This window comes from Solanum dulcamara, chromosome 3 (genome assembly GCF_947179165.1).
Source record: "Solanum dulcamara chromosome 3, daSolDulc1.2, whole genome shotgun sequence".
Classification (NCBI taxonomy): domain Eukaryota; kingdom Viridiplantae; phylum Streptophyta; class Magnoliopsida; order Solanales; family Solanaceae; genus Solanum; species Solanum dulcamara.
Genome location: NC_077239.1, coordinates 80,136,176 through 80,157,232, shown reverse-complemented (window position 1 = coordinate 80,157,232; position 21,057 = coordinate 80,136,176). Strand labels below are relative to the sequence as shown.

Genomic DNA, 21,057 nt, shown 5'->3' with positions numbered 1-21,057 from the left:
GACATTTTGCTTAGCATATAAAGGGATTTTATGGTTGCGGTATTGGGTTGGACATGATGTTTTGGTTAAAATGTGTTGAGTTTAATATTTTTTTATTTTATCTCTTTTTGGTTTAAAAAATTTCATTAAAAATGGACAAATGTATTTATTTTTAAACTTAAATGACCTTTTGAGTAAAAAAACAATAAAAGGCTCAAATATACCATCAAACTTTAAGAAAAAGCATTTATGTCGTCCGTTAAAAGTTTGGCTCATTTATGCCATTGCCGTTTGAGAAAGAAAGTTCATCTATGTCAATATTTTTTAACTTCAATTTTGCAAAACCATCCAAACAACTTTTAACACTTTTCTATTGGAGTTTTGAATCAAATACTCTTTTTGCTTCTTATTCTTCAAGAACTCCAAATTTTCAACTTCTTCAATTTTTCATGGAATCACCTCAAATTTCAATAGTAGCATCCTTCCGAACTAGATATCAAAACTCAATATCTTTTAAGCTCGAATTCAATCTAACCCAACAAGACACTTAAAATTTCATCAAAGTTTCAAAACTTTAATTTCCTTTAATGGTAGAATTTTCTCCATAACTCCAAATCACTTGAAATTATGAATATAAATATAGTGAACTTTAACATAGTATTTTTTTGAATCTATGTTCCCTTAAGTATTTGATAATGAACACATAAGACCTTTTAATCCTCCGCCACGAAATCATAGGCAAAACCAAATTTTTGCCGTAAGAAATTTTTGACGATTAATATTTGTAGATGATCTACATAGATACAACTTGATGAAATCAGGGTCATGGATGGTACAACACCATGATTTGCAGGAAGTTTGAACCGTAAAAAGAGATTTGACAGGAAGCTCTTAATGGAGTTGATAATATCAATAGGCAAATTCGGGATTTTTGAGCAGCAACCCATTGGATAATAGGGGAATGTTACTACCGATATTAATCGTCAAAAATTTGTCTTTGTTGATGTTAGTCATCAAAGAGGAATAAGCCAACTTAAAATCTAGTCAACGGAAGCATCAATTAGTTCTGATTCAAAAGTTGTGTGTCTGTGGTTTGGTGTTTATAATGTCATACAATCCTGACATTTGTATGACATTATGGAATCCTATTATTTGAAAATACAAACTCATTCGAAATTCTCTTCTGATTCGAAAGAATAAGCCTTAATCGATATCTCCAATATTTGGTTTTGGATATGATTTTGTGGCCGAGGATTACAAAGTTTTGTGTACATTCGTTGATCAAGAATAATGTGAAGCCTCCAATTGTAGAAATATATTTGTTAAAAATCAATCTTGGAGAACAATTCACAATATTTCCCCGGTTCCCCGTGCTGATTCTCTGGGGTACCTACACTATGATCCAGTTTCATTAAACGGTGTCATTCACAGAATGATACACAATGGGGCAGAACGCTTGATTGTATCTTTCCATCTGGCAGATGAAAAACTTATTGTAACGCCATTGCCAAGCACATTTGGGAAACATTTGACATTACATGCATTGGGTGATCGCCTCTCTCTTCTCGCGACTGTTGGCAAGGAAATATTGATTTGGTCACTGGAGAAAGACGGGAAAACTGCCTTGTTGAACTGGAATTACTTCACCAAGTTTCCTACTTTACCCTCAGTGATTGGAAAGCCAATTTCGTACTCGTCAGGTGTCGTCATGTATGTTAAGGAGAACGGCAATGTATTATGGAGAAAGTATGAGGGTCAATTTATTGAGTATGACGTGCGAAAAAATGAATATACTGAATTTGACCTGAAAGAACTTCCAGGACTTATGGATATTGAGGCTTTGTATGTGGAAAGTTTAGTTTTCTTGAAGCTATGATGAGCTTCATGATGATTATAAGGTAGTGGTAGGTTTCGAAAACAAAGTTTTTATGATTAAGGTCGTAATATATATAGTCTAAATAGTGATTCTTGGAGAAGTATCATCTCCATTGATCTGGTTTTGCTGGTTTTAGGAAGCGGTCATCCTAAATCTCCTGTGTCTCATTAGTTTATTTAACCTTTTTGGATGTCTAATAAAGGTGAATGTTTGTTTGAATCAATGTTTATCATTTACAATCCAATGGATGACTCGACAGGTTACGAGCTACTATTGGTACTTTTTCAAAAATGTTTTTTTCAAAACACACGCGAAAGTACTTTTCAAATTAAGCAGCTTTTGAATACTTGGTTAAAGAGACTAATGACAGATCGTAGCAGATGAACCTAACGTTCAACAAAGTTTTCATAATGACTAAAAAGAAGAAGGAAAATAATTAAACTTCTAATATAGAATAGCAATAGGAGAAATTAAAGCCTCTGCATATGTTCGATCGATGAAAAGTGAAACTTGAGGTCCAGCAATTGTAAATTCTTTCAACTTTCGTTTTGATTCAATTATTCCATCAGCAAATTCATTCAACTTTCGTGTTGAATAATCATAAAGCACACATCCATTTTTATCGGTCCTTGAAAACAAAAAACCTCTAGTATTACCTTTACACTGTTTAAGGAACAAAGGACCTGGTTCTTCAATTTTCATCATTTTTATCCACGAATAGCTCGTCGACTCCTTCCTCATACTACAAACTTCAATATAGTCCATCCTTTTCCAAGATGTAGCTATGAAAGGTACCATTGAAGTTTTAACCAAATAAATCCGTTTTCCTAGAGTAAACGATTTCGTATTTTGGATTGGAAGGGAGATTGATGCTGATTCACTGAGGACCTCTTGGTTCCAGAAAACGATTTTGTCAGGCAATGGTACAGCTAGAAGAAAAACTTCATTGATGTTAGAATTAACGAATTTTATACTCAATTCAGGACTGATTTCGGAAGGAGGATAAATAAACGGATCGTCAACCGAGCAGTCTCGTTCCTTTTTGAATGCCTTTAAGATTTGGTTCAGGTGATAATGGTGATTGATGAATTGATGATCTTCAATTAGAGAATGTCATGATTTGCAAACAGATTTGAACCTTACAAGTGATTTCCTTGGGAGATTTAGGACTATATTAATGGTGATATCAGTAGGCAAGTTAGCCATTGATCAAATTTTTGGACTTTGAGCTGAAACAGGGAGACTGTTTGGAGGGTTTAGGGTTTAATATAAGGAAAAAATAACCAACTTGTTGTGTAGTTTGGTTATGGTAGGAAAGAGTTAAATTCCAGCATAAAATAATACAGACTTAGGTTGGGACTCGTGTAAGAATAATTAACGGAAAAAGATAAACATAAATGATATTGATAATAAAGTTTGAAAAAACGCTGAAACAGCGGACAATTTGAGCATCAGAAACTAATAAAGATATCTTTCCATTATAATGTACAGGCTTTAATGCATTGACGAATTATTTTTGGAATGAAATACATGGTGGTAGTTCTTTTTTCTTCGATCCTAGAAGCATATAAATCTACATTTTAACTGCTATGTTAATAAATAAAAAATGCAACACTTTGTATAATATAATAATAGCACTTACATATCACTTCAGAAATTCGCGAATTCTTACTGGTCTCTTGACTGCATTGGTGTACCCCTGTACAGAATGAACAAACAAAACATCGAAATCAACTGCCATTCACTTTCTTCGCTATCCAAAAGTCAAGTCTATTGTGTGTATGAATCATGTAAGATCATATAAGAATGTGATCATATAGTAGCATTACTCAAGTTAAATGGAAGCAATACAAGTTAAAACGTGAAATTCTATTTGAGCTCAAGGATATGAAAAGAATAGTACCATGTTTTGGGTTCATGGAAGTAAGTATAGATTGATTAAATACCTCGTTAAACTTAAACAACAAAGGCCGTGAATCCCTCTCCTCCAGTTTTTGCTTAAGTTTAGCATGGTCATTATCTGGAGTGGCTTTGTCCCCTGGTTTCCTAAACCTGATAAACAGAAAATCATCATGAGTAGATGCGTCTACCTATCAATGAAATGCCAGAACATGTTTCTCAGCTGACTATATAATTTCTGAAAAGCTTATCAAGTAGCATGTGCAAGATAGTCAAATACTACAAAATGCGCTTTGAACGCATAGTCAAAAAGAGAACAAAACGTGTTTTGAATGCGTAGTCAAAAAGGGAGGTGCAATACGCGGATTTTACGCGTTTCTAGTTTTCTATAAATAGAGGGCGCCTCTTGCCCTCATTTAGATCATCCCACAAAAAAATACAATCCAAAAGAGTAAGAACACAAAGAGAGTTATACACCAAGATAAATATTGTAGTCTTGAGTGTCCTCTTTAGTGAGTTGTTCCTTTTACAAGAGAGAAGTGTTAATTATTGTTTTCTCCTTGTATTTGAGAGCAGTGTACTCTCATATTATCATAGTAAGATCCTTCTACCCATGGGTTTTTCCCTCTATCTATTTGAGGAGTTTTCACGTAAAATTCTCGTGTCCAATTTATTTTCATTTTTTATTATCATATCAAACTTTAATTGTAGTGCTTTCTCCCCCAACAGCATGGGTTGGAAGCATTGGTCTTCAAGCAATTAATGAGTACCCAAAGCAAAGATATAAATGTCATTTGCCAATAATGGCCATAAGATCATTAGTTCACTTCGCTATGAAACTGAAGATAAGACAAACATGAGATGAATCTAACTCAAAGCGATGACCTCCTACTGAAGTGAGGCATAAAAACCTTTTTTTTTGACAAGGTAATATAAATTACACTAACCAAGTACCAAGAAGGTGAAGCAAACAAGTTGCAACAAATTTATACAATTACACTCTCAAAGCTCCTATAAAATCCATCAACTGTCCCCCTCACTTTCTATCATATTACCCCTACACCAGAAATAAAGATTTTGAAGGCTCCTATTTTTAACAATAGCTAACTGACTCTATTGATTTTCAAAACATCTCTTATTTCTTTCCAACCAAATGGTCCAGCTGATGCAAAGAGGTATGATCCATAACATATTGCAAAAAGATATTGATCATTTAAGCTTATTGGAAAGAAGAAAACTGTGCAGGTGAAGAGATCAACCACAGTACATAAAAATAGCAAAAGATTTTAAGAAATTTTTTTTATGATATTTCCATGTATAAGCAAGCTAGACATCATAGATATCACAACTTCGTCCATACAATTAAGGCTTGCCTCCTCTTATCCCTCAACCATAGTTTCCAAAGGATAGGCTTGTCCCCTCATGCATAAGGTACTCAGGCTTTGTTTTTACTAATAAGTATAGGCTCGAATACTTCTGCTTGCTTCTCACTTATTTGAACTGCACATGAGATAATCGAAAGAAGACGAGTTTGGTAACCAATGGGTGACTATTTCTAGGAATCACATGCTAAGGAAATGCCTCACTTGGTATTTTTGGGTTAGATATTTCTCTTAAATATGATCATTTTACATGGTTTTCATTGTTTTCCACTCTAGATTTGTTAGTCTAACTACCTGACTGGTTTTGTTCTTTAAAACATGTATATAACAGAAACGAGAGGAAAGCCTATCCTGCCTCAAATTTACCATAACATAATCAAACTAAAGTTGATAGTGATTCAATAAATTTTCACATAATTGATTCCAACAGAAGATAGGGGAATGTAAGGCTAACAATACCTGTCAAAAAAGGAACGAGAATCAACAAATGGTTTCTTCTTTATTTCAGGCAAGCCTACTTTCCCGCTAGCTGTGGTACCTCCAACAGATCTTTTATTCTGATTAGAAGCGCTAGGCAAATCATATTGCTTTTGTCTAGAAGGATCTCTGAAATGTATTGTTTTATCTGAAGAAGCTGATGCTTTAGACATTGTACTGCTATTCTCGCACCTCAAAACGTCCTGGCTTTCTGCACCTGTGGGTGGTGAGTGAAGGTTGCTATTTCCTTGCAAAATTTTTTGCTTTTCCGCCTAAAATAATGTTCGACATATACATGACTCATAATGCACCATAAAAGCAACATAATCTAGAAATAGAATCTCTGGAGAATCACACGGGAATACTAATTGGACAAGGAAGAATGACACATGGAAACTAGATAGACAGACATGCACATAAATGAAAAAGAGGAAGAGAGAGACATTTAAAAAAAAAAGGTTTGCTTGGCAAGAGCTAGGCTCGTTGGACCCATGATTCGGGTTGTGACGAAGCCATCCAACGACTATAATCTACGCTGAGAATATCCAGCATAGTATACCACATGTAAATGTTGGTGTCCACCTACGTGTGTGTGTGTATTGTTGAGACATAATAAAAATTAAGTAAATAAAAGTGTGCTCTCTTTGACAGGTTAAGTTTTTTGATGAGATAGGTCATACGCTTCAACATGGTACTAGAGCAAGCAAAGTTTCTGGGTTCAAATCTCACCACCATCTAAAGACCAAAAATAGAATCTGGCCCATGAGTGAGGGCTGTGTTGAGACATAATATAAATCAAGTAATTAAAGATGTGCTCTGTCTAACAGCTAAAGCTTTTAGATGGGATGGTCATACACCTCAATACACATATATATGGAGGAATTACTTCCTAGAGATCCAACCGATGTTCACTGATGCAGGACTAGTTTGGGATCTATATACATGTCGAAAGTGTATCAACCTCGTTTTGTTTTTCTGCTACAGAGTGCATTAAAATTCACGAGCAGAGAGTTGAGAGTACTCTACTTACCTCATGTACCAAGAAAACTTTCACAGCCGATGCCAGAACAATATGAGAGGAATCATAACCCTGTCCAAAAACACCAAATCAAAGAGAACAGATGAAATCTTAAGCTCATGTCAGTTACATACAATGATGGAATATAAAGACTATTCAAATCTAGTTTCCTTCTATGGGTGCAGTTGACCATGCTAACCTTGAAGTTTATAAATTCACCAATTGGGGGATCCAATGAAAGCATTGATGCATCTGAAGCACCACGATGCATAACCAGAGAAGGATCAGATTTTATGTTCTTGTACGTCGTGGCATAGGACACCATGGTATTTACTAACTGAGCCAAATCAGCTTTTTCTTTCTCTGAGAGTAAATGCAATGCTACCTGCAAAAGCAAGAATATATCAGTTCCAATTCTCACCAATAGGTGAACCCAAGTTCTCACTGCAACATTCACAAAAGATAACCAACTCGGCCTAGCTTCCATAATAACACCAGCCTAAGCATAAATAAAGAAATTAAGCAGAAGAATGATAACCTAAAGAGGCAGTAACCACAAAATCATTTCTAATGAGCGAAATGCTTTCTTTCCCATTATGGTGAATATCTTTTCAGAACTCAAATTCACCAGGTTTATACACTTGCAACCTTTACAAATGATAAGTAGACAACGCCTGGGTAAAATCCTTTTCCAAAGATGCATTACTGGAAAAACCCTAGGCAACACTATATGATAGTCAAATCCAAATGTGCTTTATGTGTATATTAAATAGAAAAAGAAAACCCGAGTGCAACTCGACCAACAGATACTTCAACAAGAATTACCGGTTTCAGTGTTGATGGGGACAGAATATGTAGGAATGGAGAAATCAAGTCTTCCACAAAGCATTTAGTTGACAGATGCCTAGAGATGCATGGTGGTATCTTGTTCTTCCATGAGTGTAAGATTTCCTTCTTTTCTATTGACATTGTTCGGTATCTGCAGTTTATGGTGAGAAACAACAGTCACCACTATTAATATTCAGGATGAGTATCCAGGGAAAGCTAGCAGAACCTTTGGAAAGACTTAGGCCATTCAATAGTTGGTTTTCCAATTTGAGCTACGAGACCATGTATAGACATTGCAAGAGGAGACTGATAAACTGCAGAGAGAAAAATAATAAAATAAGGCTTAAAAGAATTATAAGTTTCAAGAAAGCAGATGGTAGTATTTCATTTACCTTGAAGGGAGAGATGTTGAGTGCGCATGGTGTATTGATGAAATATATCTGAGCAACCAAGAATATCTGAGCATTGGACCTTCAAGATAAGTAATTAGCATATATGAGATATTGACAAACTAGACGCGGAAGATCAGATGAAATAAAAAGAACAAAGAAAAAAAATTGTGGTAACGGGTACTCAATGCACTTACTGTCTTTTGCATCACGGGGTCCGTATAATGGAGTTGCAAAATGTTCTCATGGATCCCATCAAAAATTAAATCATAGTCACCCCTGAAGAATCATGAAAGATTAAACTAGATAGTCCAGAACTTCAAACAACGGTATTCCAATTTTTCACCTACCGATGAGATATTAGAGAGTGCAGTGTCTCAAAGTCATTGGACACACTGCTGAAGCAATTAAAGGATTTCTTTGTTTGCTTTACTTTCCTCTTTTGCAAAATCTTCAAATATCAAACAATAAGAAGAAGAATGCGGAGGGTCAAAAGATTGATCACAAAGGGAAAAAGACAAAAATAATACAGTTAGAAGTTAGATGGAAGTAGAACTTGAAGATTTAGGCAGTTTGCTTACTTCTTTCCAAATATCAAAAGCACTTCTTGTTGCATCTTTCCGTCCAACAACTTGAGAACTGAGCTCCAACTAAGTTTAGAAAGAATGTATCACTCATCAAACAGAAAATAGAAGGATGTACAAAAGAAAAGCATATATAACACATTTAACATTTAGACAGTGAAGTTCATCTTAAGTCAATTGCAAATTTAGTCATGATATAATGTAGCTGGTAATCTTCCTTGAAAGTAAAACTTCTTTTCTACTTGAATTTGACATTTTTCAGAAGTTAAAGCAAAATATTATGCTCTACAAAACAGTCCTTAAAGATGTCGCAATGGCTCCATAGAAATTAACTATGGTGGTGGATAAAAACCATGAACTAGTATTCCTAGAATTCACATGATAAGTGAAGGGTTGGATAAGTCAGAAAAACAAACATATTCAGACTTAGATAGTTAGCAGATGTTACATATTGTTCACATAATGTGAGTCAGGGTTGATAGAAGCAATTTTTTATCTGATAAGCACTTTCAACCTCATCCTTGGGGGAAATCTTAGTAGCGCAGTTGGTTGGCTACCCAAACTTTTACGTTGTTGGTGAGGGTTCGATTCCTCACATGGAAATCCCCTAGCCCCGATGTAATGAAAAAGAAAACATCCTTGATGGAAAGCTAGTTGCAGGCAAACTGATCTTCCAGGTCATAATAGTATGATTTTCAACGAATTCTTAACCTCTTCCCTCTATTAGACTAATACCACAAAAAGAAATGCATGGTAACTATAAAGCAATACCACATTAAGAGTCTCCTTCTTCTTGTTAAGAAACTGAAGGGTGTTCAGGCACGATCTTATGTCACAGTCTGGAAAAAATAATTTCAGAAATCAAGTTCAAGTTGATGATTAACAGGAAAACATACTTAGAGGTAATAATTCAAAGCACAAAAAGAAGGAACAATGCAGCACATTGGATAAATAAGCAATTACAGCAGCTGAATAAAGATCCAATATGAAGACTTCTCATTAATACAAAAAAAAAATTGCAATCTATATTATTTCCCCCTCAAGAACAACAAATTGTTTTTATGATATGATCAGTAAAGTAAGAATAACATCTGTAGAGAGAGAACCAAGATGATGCGTACAAAATGTACAGCTAGGTACAAAGGCAAAGAAGGAATAGATAACAAACAGCAAAAACTAAGGTGTGCTAAAAATTGCAAAATCTCTTCAGCCTTGTTGCACATTCTTCCATACATCATTAGGTGTAATTAAGTATTTGTTATAAGCATGTGTTTGGTGTCTTCACGTTTTCAAAGCACCTAAGAATTCTATCATAGAATATGGTGAGGCACAGGTTCCCCTTATCTTTGTTTTATCAACTCCCATCAAATAAATCATCTCATAAGGGTGGTATAACACACTGAATCCCACTGAATCATAGTTTGTTTTGACGTAGGTTCTCTCCTTTAGGTATATGACTCGTATATTTCCCTCAATTGTTATTAAAAGTATTACCTTATAAGAAAAACCATTTAGAAGGGCAAAAACACATAACTGAAGAGACTCCCTTCTCATTGTCTTTACCAAACAAACTGCATGTTCCCTCCCATCTAACTGGAGCTTATATCGAAGTATGATCGAGCACAATCTGTGTGGACTAATCATTATTTGTTACGCTAGTGACATCTGCGGTCACCCATCATTACAGTTGGACATAACTGCATATCAAGGCACTATACGCAACAAACTAAAATTCTGCAGGAAACATATCTCTTAAAAAGACAACCAGTCCAGAGATAACCACTAATCTTGACATAGCAGCCATCCTAAAAAGAAGGATGAAAGACTCAAGTTCCTCCACCTGTTATCCATCTAACTCATGAGCAGACCAAAATAACCATTTTCCAGAAAATTTTGAGTTAGTTTCTTCAGACCCTTCATACCAAGCCACGTTGGCTGATAGGAAGGGGCAATACTAAGACTGCTAATGTGAGTAACTCTGCCTCCTTAACCATTTTCTCTTCTGCTAATCTTTCTCAAACTAATTAACATCAAACATATACATTTAATCCCTGAATACAGCCCCAAAAGAGGTTGGTAGGTAAATTTCAGACAGTGTACTATTTGGAAAGAGAGGAACCAGAGGTGTTTTGCAGGCAAAAAGAGCAATATACACAAGATCAAGACAGACTGCTTAGACTTTTATTATTTTTGGTGTAAACAAGTAGTTATAGATAGTACAGAAGATGCTTTTAATGCAATTGACTGGCTGTAACTAGAATTATCAGGATTTTGTAAAGTGACAACTTTTGTGATGGGGGACAACACTTTGTTGTAGTATACTTGTGGATATACAGAAGTAAAGTTACCATTCTTAAAAAAAGATAGTGTATGCAGGTATTTGCATATGTGAGTAGACAAGTGTATACATCGTTTCAATAGTCCTTTTGGAAGCCTCTCCACTTACAATAATTTATCATGCATCCAGTACTCCAAAAAAACTTTTTGTTTTGAAGAAATTGCAGCCTAGCATGATCATTTCAATTTGGTTCTAATGACTACTTTATCTTGCAACAGCTAAACGATATTTGCAGTTCTAAAGGCCGGCCAATAGGCAGGTAAATGTGCTTAACTGCCCTGACAATCAGTAAGATAAACGTTTGGTTCTAGCACTTTAGATGTGTTACTTTTGCATGCTTTGAACTAAGCATATATCAATTATAGCATAAATAGCATAAGAAACATGGCTTACATTGTTCCTTTTAACAGAATTTTGGTGACAAAGCACATGAAATATTTTACTAAAAGTTCCTATGCTACTACTAAAATTTCAAGTTCACGACACAAATAATTTTAGTTTCAGATGATTACACCACATTTCATCAGAGAAATTCAGATTTAATAAGTGATGTCTTCAACCAAAACGAAAGAATGGCACTCACCAGTATACTCTGCTAGAGCAGTAAGAGCAATGGAACTAGTCTTCACTCTTTCTATGTTACATATGTATTTGAGCCTACAATTATGCAATAAATTAGGCTTTGTTAGACTTGGAAATATCTTGTGAAGATACTATCTCTGCTAAATAAACACATTGTTCTATGATAAGTCTAAATTAAAGCAAGGTCCTAACAACTGAAAACTGGAACAAGATTCGTGCTTCTTCCATTATGTGCATACTTCTTAAAACATAAAGGATTCAGGAGTACATGAAAGTGTCAATACTTTTTGAGCTATAATATGGAAATGTCAATCACCCATTTGATCATATCCAAGAAAATACGAACACAAAGCAGAAGTGAATGGGCAGAATGTGTTTGATGCTTTATCAGATTCTGTCAATCATCTTGTCAGCTTAGATATAACTTTCCAATCGCATCAACAGGAATAGTTATACAGGTCATTAATATAGCATGACTTTTGAGACATCTACACCAAATGGAAAATAGAGTTCTCGATTGTCAATATGATAGGCTAAGAAGCCATATAAAATATAGGACTCCCAAAATAAAAACTGTAATATAGCAGAAAAAACATTCTGATTTGCAATTTTGAATTTTAATTATCCCCCTTAATCTGCGGTATCTTTAAACTCTATTTGAGTGAAACTTGAAATCCTTCAATAGGCCATAAAATTAAATCAGATGCAAATCCTTTTGTTAATGTCTAAGCTTTGTGTAACATTCAGATATTATCCTCAATTTTATCTGACTCAAAATCCTTGCTTTTTGTGACTGTATGACAAACAATCATTGAATTTTAATTATTTTATCTAGTCAACTTGGGAGAATTATTAGGATTTTGGTGAGTTACAAGTTACAAATCTCCTAAGGATTTGAAATCACACAAATCGGTTGGAGCATTGCATTACTTAAATCTGAAAGATGGCTTATGCTTGGATGTTAATCCAGTCTCCCTGTAGGTTTTCCCTATACTCTACCAAGCAGTTAATCATACAGAAAATGGAAAACAGATTCCAGGGGATTCGTCTGATAATTTAGCAGTAAGTACCTGTTAACAACACGACTTACTGTTGGTTGGACAAATACATGAACCCTGCAATTCCAACCACATAAATAAGTACTTTGTTAGTTATGTAATTAGCTATAATATAGGTAAGATGTGAAAAGTGTCCAACATATAGTGTTAACATTTGACTAAAAAGGGAATCTGGATCATACATGTTATAGTGGGTAAAAAAGTCCCACATTGGTTGGGGATTTATATAGCCTTGGGCAATCCTTCCCTCATGAGCTAGCTTTTGGGGTTGAGTTAGGCCCAGGTGCCATATATTTACATGGTAAAAGATCCAGGCCCATCCCCGTTTAGGCTCTCAGTCCACGCCCAGTAAGGCCTGGGCGTGAAGGGGGTGTTAGAGTGGGTAAAAAAAGTCTCACATTGGTTGGGGAATGGACTGGTGGTTTATTTCTATGGACTTGGGCAATCCTCCCCTCATTGAGCTAGCTTTTGGGGTTGAGTTAAGCCCAGGTGTCTTTTCTTTACAATACACAAATAGACTTCATCCAATACCAGAAACAGTGAAAGGATCACATACAAGGACTATAAAGTAATACCCAGAGAAGCCCTAATTGCCTGACATAGATTGTTGGTCCTAGATATGAAGCAAAGGAATGAAGCGATAAGGAAGAAAAGTGGCATAAGAATTTGATGATAGACATTAAAAGGTAAAACCAAAAGCATTTAATGACAAGCTATTGAAGGGAGTTGCATGGGGACTTACAAACTAACACATATAATTAAGCATGTCTAGAAACCTTTTAGATCAAGACACATGTCGAGAAACCTATGACCTCGGCCACAAGAATCATGGTGGTGGAATGAGAAGGAGCAATGAGCTATTGAATGAAAACAGGAGTGGTGCAGTAAGTTATCATCAACAGAAGATAGAAAGCTTTTGAATAGTATAAGAGAACAAATAGAGGAGATAAGCTGACTATTAACGGAACTCAAGGAACTAAGCCGACTATTAACGGAACAGAACCTAAGCAACCTGTAACAAAAGCTAGGATGCAGATAGGAAAAAAGAAATACAAGTTATTGGAGAGGAGTAGTAAATACTTGAACCAAGTTAAGTGAACTAAAGATCTCCACAAGTTTAAGATCAAAGAGAGATGGAGAAGCTACTTCAAACAATTGCTTAACACAAATCACAAAGATAACTTGATAGATCTTCATACATCCACAACAGACAAAAACCTTAGCTGCACAAGTAAAATTAGGTATAGTGAAATAAAAGATACTGGAAAGAATATGAATTAGAAAGATTATTCGGCAGATAATATCCCAATAGAAGTTTGGAAGTACCTTGAAGAGGTACAAGTGGTATGGATCACCAAACTATTCCATTTACTAAGTGAATAGATGTCAATATATAAGGATAAATGTGACATTCAAAGTTAGGCAAATTATTGTGGATGTATTAACTTAGTCATGCATGAAATTCTGGGAAAGAGTGGTAGAATATAGACTTATGGACATTACAAGGGTGACATAGAACCAACTGCATTTATGTCTGGTAGATCTACAAAAAAGGCTATTAGTCTGTTAAGAAGATTGACGGAAATTTCTAGGGATATGAAGAAGAATCTCCCACTGATATTCATCTACCTAGAGAAGGCATACAATAATTGGGTAAGTAAGTACTTTGGATACTTGGGAAGAAAGAGTTCATGTCAAATATACAAATAACATAAAAGGATATGTACGAGGGAGCGGTCACGCGTGAGAAAACAGTGGACAGAGATACAACATGAGTTCTCTTTAACCGTGGGCTTACACTATGGATCAAGCTTGACCCATTCTATTTGCCCTAGTTATGGATGAGCTCACCAGTAGTATACAAGCCAGTGTTGTCAAAGACGCTCTTAAAGCACGCTTAAGAGCTGAAGCAAGGCTCAAAACATGTTGAGCGCTTCGCCTCGCTTAATGTGCACTTCAGTGAAGTCACTAAGGTATAAGACAAACTTTGCCTTGTGAATGGGTGTTCCCTGAAGAGGAGACACTAAACAATTGGTATTTCACTTTATCGTAGAAATTTTACAATTTTTTTGTCCATATATTTGTTGTTCATGCTTATACTTATTAGTCTTGGACTAAACATATATATATTTATATTTGTTTTCTATTTGTGTCTTTCTCCATTAAAGCCCACACTTAATTTGTGCTTAAAGCCCCAACAGAACCAAAACCAAAAAATCGAACCAACTGAAGCATAGACCTAGAATAGAACAACTGAGGTAGGCACGCGAGTGCATAGCAATAATAAACCTAACAAACTTAAAATCAAGTTCTATACAATCCATGTGAAACCAGCAATGTCATATAAAAGTGATTGTTGAGTCTACGGCTTTCTTCATGGACCTAGTATTTAGATCTCTAGATGCTAATCTATGCACTTCAATCTGATGTCTTGCAAAATTTAAGCAATACTTACTTTGCTACCTGACGCAAAGGCCTTAAGGCAGGAGCATAAAGGTCATTACAAATGCAAATAACCTGCAAATTAAACACACAAGTTGAGATTTGAGAATGCCATGAATACAGCCAAGTTAATATACAAATGAACATTTTTCGACAACTTCACTCTTACAGGTCTTAGCAAAGATGTCTTTTGATGCCTCTTTTTTGACGACTTCTGCCCAGCATTTCCTCCCTCAGGTTCATTTTCTTTGCCTGCACGAAATCTTCTTTCAGCAGAAACCTGCATTGATAAAGCACACACTGTTATTCTATCAGAAACATACATACTGTCAAAATAAGAGGTCCAACCAAAGGTTGAAATTCACTTCATAATTACTATGAAAAACATATGGTGCCAGAGTACTCCATATTACTGATATTATCTTTCTATGAAGTAAAGAAGTTCCAGCAGACCAACTTGCTGTGGTAAGCAAGTACCAAGTGGAAGTTTCTCCCAAGGCGTTTTAAGGAATTGTGAGCCATAAGCTGTGTGAACTAATAAAACAAGCTAGGGCTAGAAAAAGGACAGTCCGACTCCCACTTTTGGAGTGACTAGTTGATTTATAAAGTTGAACATATATGTATCATTCAAGCTGTAAAATAGAAAAATGGCAAAATATACACTCCATTGAAAATTAATCAGCAGTAGGTACATAAGACCTTGAAATCGATCTATCAATGTCCAAATTAAAATTATTAACAAATCTTAGCTCAAATGATGGAGCCAGTAATATTACCGTAGCATTACAAAAGACTCACATATAGTTTTCCTACAGCTATAATTTATTACCAGTCATACTGGGATTACTAAAATTACCAGGGTGAAACAAATCAAAAGCAAATACGAATATTACCAATTTAAGGATGACCTCAACAGCTCCCTTTCCATCATTAAGAGCCCCATCTATTTCATCAATAACCTAGAACAGCAAAAGATGAACCATGGTTCAGAAAAAAATTGTAGATTCCACTGATAAATATTTGAAACCGAAAATCACAACTATATTCTGACAAAATATTTGGGTTTTAATCATCAGAGGAAGATTTAAAACCCAAAAACAGAACTTAAAACTGACCAAACATTTGGGCTTTGAATCAGCATTTACAGAGTTCATTTCAACCACATCATGTATTTTAGCTTCAATACTGGCGGATGATCGATCATCACTTGCATTAATCTGCAAAGGAAGCATTTCAATCAACAGATAAACAGATACCTATTACTCCATATTAATTTGATTTGGAGGATATTCAAGGTTGGTGGTAGGTTTGAAGGCATTTTGAGTTTGTGTAGCTCATACTGAGCAGGGAAATCAAGTTTTGTCATCAACTTCTCCATGAAACTCGAGAGAAGTCAAGCATACACTAGAATGTAGGTACAGGGTAGGGTGTCCGTCGGTTTCAGGCTTCTAATATGTAGGTCGAATTGAATTGCACATTTGTTTTTTCATCTGAACTGATTTTAAAGAACATGCAATTCACGGAAAAAAAATTATTCAAAATAAGAGACAAACTACTAGCTCCCAGGGATTTAGATATATGTAGAATTTTAAGCGTGGAGTCAAGTACTGTTATTCTAGTACATACTAAAGAGTAGAGCAAGTTAAATAACCTTTTCAGATCCTTCATGGTAACAAAATAATTCATCAATGTGACTTGTAATGTGCTAACAATCTCTCACCAGACCTCTTTGACAATGATTGTGATAATAAGATAAAAAGGAGATAAAAGTTTAAATGAACAACTATATGGGACTGTTTGGAATGAGTGGATTGCAAGACCTCAACCACTCGATACCCACAATGCTGAGCAGCAACATGTGCTAGTGTTGTTTTCCCAAGCCCAGGAGGACCGCAAAGCAAAAGAATCTGCAAGCGATTGGGTTCTCACAATTTAGTAAAATTAAAATAAAAATAAGAAAGAAACAAGGAACTAAAAAACAGTGAACAAGCAGGCGATGAGTATAAAACTAACATTATTTCCATATGTGCAATATGTACTATAAAGGATTGGGGAGAATAGTAGCAAACTTCAGATAATGGGGATATGACCACCGATGCAAAATTATGAAAGTGCATAATGAGAGATCATGGGGCATCTGGAACACTAATCTAATTCCAACAAAACTTATCCTTGCATAACTAATCTCATCATAACTTGCCTTCAAACCAAATGACCCCTAAGGATTTTACAATCTTTGGTTTCATTGTTTGTTGACTGCATTTTATAGTTACTAATATTACATTCTTTTTCTGTGTCTAGACCAGCTTTTTCGCGCACCACGACTAATTATATAGGATATCTGTCACCTCCCACCATCAACAGATACCTGGTAACTCTGTCCACCAAGGATAGGACAGATGGAAAGAATCACCTAATATTTTTGTCTCTGTTGCTTGAGACTTCATGGCTCTCAGCCACGTCATTGACCACTAGGCCTCACCCTTGGGTGCTAATATTTGAGAAGATGAATATTTCAAAAGAAAAGAGATAAACAGTGCCTACAATAATATTGTGCAAAATGAAAAAAAAAAAGAGACAACAATCAACTCTTTGATCATGTGCTTAAACAAGAAAATCAGAGCAAGGCAAGCAATTAAAACACAAACTATAAGATTGACAAGGGAGGGATAGCCTGGCAAGGATCACCCACCTACAACTACAAGGTTAGGGGTTCGAGCATCAACGAAAGAAAGTGGAAAAAGGGCCAGTTTGACAGACCTTCTGTTCTGGAGGACCACCTTTTCTGTGCTTCTTGTCCCAAAGGTCCTTTATTCTGTCCGAATCACTACTCTCTGGATGCAAATCATTATGAGCTTTCTCATGGTCTATTCTGGGTTCTCTACTATTTCCAAAAGAACTCTTGGAAGAACGTCTTGGATGTTGGACAGCCAACGAATGCCGTTTCAGAGAAGACAAGACATCATCTGTAGTACTCTTAATTTCAACCCCAAAAACACAGGAATCCCATTGCTTCAACCACATTAGTACCTACAGGAGAGTGACCAGAAAGTCAAGACCCCAAAATAAGAATATCTCTAAGAAAACACCTAAAAAGATTTGATAGGTGAAAATACCTTAAATTTTTAAATGAAATATAATACGTAGAAACCATGTGCTTTGGACTGTTTTTCTTGAACCGAGTGTCTATTAGAAACAGCATCTCTACCTCTAAGGGAGGGGTACGATCTCCGTACACTCTACCCTCCCCAGACCCCATTTTGTGGGACTACACTAGATATGTTGTTTGTTGTATTAAATAGAAACCATTATAAGAATAAATAAATTGCTAATAAATGCAGTACCTGACGATTTGTTTGCTCATCACTGAGAAGCTCTGTAAATGAACTAGGGGCATATTTATCCACCCAAAGTTGCTCATTCACCACAGTTCCTATTGGAAGATTAACTTCACTTAGATCTTCAGAACTAGCTTCCAGGGCCTTCAAGACAAAGGAGGAAAGGTTTCAAGGAGGAACAAAGAACTTATACATAAAAAAGTAAAAAGCACTTACAAAATTGTTGGAAACTTTAGCTACAAGGTTATGCTTCATTTCACAAAATCTCCAATTCATCCAAAGGAAAACTGGGGAGGGAAAATGAGGTACAGAGACAACCAGTGAACCGTCAAAGATATTATCCCTCCTATTAAGAAAAAGGGCTTGGGGAACTAAGATATTTTCTTCAAAAGTGGAGTCGAGATGAAATGAGGAAGTATGTAAGTATATTTAGTACACTGACTCTCAAATAACGCGGGCAGAAAGAAAGAACCGAAAATAAAATAGTCCAAGGAGAACGAAAGAAAGAAGGAAAACAGTGCAGGACTTCAAAAGAACTATAATTGACAGGATCGGACAAATACCTTCTTTTCATCTTCTTAAAAGGAGTTTATAGTAGCAAATTGTTTTCCTCCATTTTAATATGCAAGACAATTCAGGACTGTTGCTATATTTTCAGAGATTCAGGAAACCTTATCAATAACTCAACTCTTGTGAACTGACCGTGTTCCTTTTCCATTTATTAACTACTTGTTATTACTTATTCCGTTGATAAGTATGAATTCATTATTCTCTAATCATGGACCTCGGAGGAATCTGTAAATGTCAAAGAGAATTTCAAATTATTTTCTCCTCTCATCTTTCTTCTGTTTCAATTCGACAGGATCACTCCGTAAATTTAGCTTATGAATTGAGGCATAGTTGATAAATTGAGTAGAATGATAGTGGAGCATGGATGGCCAAATAGAAACCGCACCTTCGTGAATTGGTCGTGTTCCACTCTTTGCATTAGGACCCTGACAGGTTCCTGAATAAGACCTGAATAACATTTGCACTCTCTTAGATATTCAGAGATAAAATTTGGAGTTTTGAGTAACAAAACATGGAAAAAACAGCACAGAGCATGCCAACAAAATGTAGAGGAGGCTTATTATGCAGAGAACAAAGATGATTTGGAGTAGTACTTTCACATTCATAAGCTTTTACAGTAGGTAATGAAATGCTTGATTAACTCCAGCATTTGTAATCATCTAATTACACTAGGACAACTATGAAGGAACCAGGTAAAAAGTTAAAAGTTAGTAAAAGTAAGCACAAAGGGAGTATGGGAATGAAAACCAATCGATTTACACTTTGTAAAGATATGACATGTTGGCCTAACTCAACCCAAAATCTAACTCATGAGGGAGGATTGTCTACGTCCATATAAGTAGACCATCAGTCGATTGCTCAGCCAAGCCAATGTGGAACTCTAACCTACTCTAACACCCCCTTTCACACCCAAGCCAAAATGGAGAAGTTGGGAGCCCAAACAAGGATGATCTTGGTTTTGATACGATATGACATTTGGGCTTAACTCAACCCCAAAAGCTAGTTCATACGGATGATTGCCAAAGTCAATATAAGCATACCACCGGTCCATTCCCAACCAATGTGGGATTCTAACACACTTCGATTCCTTTCCTTTTCATAAAAATTCTAACCATAGTCACATTCACTTATCCACACTTTCTTTTGTGTTTGGCAACTCTCTTTGCTTACTCCCTCACAAACCTACAGCAGAAACTCTAACCCAAAATCTATGTTTCTTTAACCATTATGCCATGACTCAGACATCCAACAATCACGGCACAAAGTAATACTAAACTACAGGTGCATCTAAACCATTGGGGAAAAAATAAAGAAATTTTGATGCTAACCTGACATGGTATAAAGAAAAATGTCACATTTACAGATAACAATAGAAAGTGAACTCACCAGTAGAATATCCCTTAATCTCTAGTTTCTTAACCCTTTCATTTTCAACTCTACATATCTTAGCATAAACCCTCTCACCATCCAAACCAGTCACTGGTGTACAATCTCCATCAATCTCCAAAGCATACTTAGCTAAAATCTTCTCTTCCGGTTCCGGTTCAGGTTCAACCACCATGGGTTCCTCCTCAGGCTGCTTCGGAGGTGAATACCTAAGCCAATTCTCATCATTATCCTCCTGCTCCAATCTCTCAACTCTACTCCTCTTCTCCTCAGTGATGACTACTACATTTCTATCATCCGACGACGAGTCTGGATCATCGGGCAGGAACCGTTTCCTAGAGTTGATCTGAAGTTGGGGCTTCGGTAGTGAGGGTTTCGTGGGAAGTGAGAGAGTAGGTTTCGGGTCGGGTTGGGATGCAATCTGTTCAGATACGGGTGGTGATGGAGGTTGTTGAAGAAAATCGTCTTCGAATTCGAGGTCATCGTCTTCTTCATCAGGGTAAGTAGCGTTGGCTTCGAGCCATTCGAGCTCTGCTGCATCTGGAAACTCCATATCCATTGCTTCTGCGATCTCTGACTCTTTCTCTCTCTAAAGTGTTCTTGCTATATTTTGGCGGGAAATGGGAAGATGAAAAGGGCGGCAAGGGAATGTGAATTTCCATAATTACCCTTCTGCAAACATTTGAGTTCTAAATGTTTTACACAAGCAACTTTTGTGATTTCTTTGTAGGGTAAATAGCAATTTTAGTCCTTATATTGTTTGATTGAGCATATTAAACTCTCAATTAATTAAAACGTATGGTAATCGTCCTTCAAATTAATGAAAGTTAAATATTTAATAATTATTTTTAGAATAAAAATCATTGCTATAATGTTGCCAAAATACCAGCTTCTCCAACGCATTAGAAAGG

General features: G+C 35.9%; 1 protein-coding gene across 3 annotated transcripts; it reads right to left on the bottom strand.

Moving 5' to 3' along the window:
* Positions 1–2,765: 2,765 nt before the first annotated feature.
* On the bottom strand, positions 2,766–20,743 carry LOC129883244 (uncharacterized). Of its 3 annotated transcripts, none has more exons than XM_055957868.1 (24): positions 20,147–20,743; positions 19,146–19,207; positions 18,197–18,334; positions 17,613–17,882; positions 16,673–16,759; positions 15,968–16,069; positions 15,746–15,811; positions 15,022–15,132; positions 14,866–14,927; positions 12,423–12,467; positions 11,354–11,427; positions 9,204–9,271; positions 8,430–8,498; positions 8,199–8,299; positions 8,046–8,127; positions 7,852–7,930; positions 7,686–7,773; positions 7,457–7,610; positions 6,831–7,016; positions 6,644–6,703; positions 5,596–5,885; positions 3,802–3,907; positions 3,498–3,554; positions 2,766–2,784 (listed from the first exon to the last, which is right to left on the bottom strand). In XM_055957868.1, exons 1-23 carry the CDS (start codon positions 20,703–20,705, stop codon positions 3,501–3,503), a joined length of 2,913 nt encoding a protein of 970 aa, XP_055813843.1. In that variant the 5' UTR covers positions 20,706–20,743; the 3' UTR covers positions 2,766–2,784; positions 3,498–3,500. The 3 variants fall into 3 exon arrangements, with proteins under 3 accessions (XP_055813843.1, XP_055813842.1, XP_055813841.1); XM_055957867.1 differs by lacking the exon at positions 2,766–2,784 and adding an exon at positions 3,299–3,412; XM_055957866.1 differs by lacking the exon at positions 2,766–2,784 and having other exon boundaries at positions 3,299–3,554.
* Positions 20,744–21,057: the final 314 nt, after the last annotated feature.

What these genes read in the sequence shown, in the direction of transcription:
- LOC129883244 (XM_055957868.1), bottom strand. Translation starts at nt 20,705, where the DNA reads ATGGATATGGAGTTTCCAGATGCAGCAGAGCTCGAATGGCTCGAAGCC. An exon ending in CCTTTGCGTCAGGTAGCAAA is followed by an intron (nt 12,468 to 14,865) that starts GTAAGTATTGCT and finishes TTGGAATTGCAG; the next exon opens with GGTTCATGTATTTGTCCAAC. An exon ending in GTAAGTCGTGTTGTTAACAG is followed by an intron (nt 11,428 to 12,422) that starts GTACTTACTGCT and finishes GCATAATTGTAG; the next exon opens with GCTCAAATACATATGTAACA.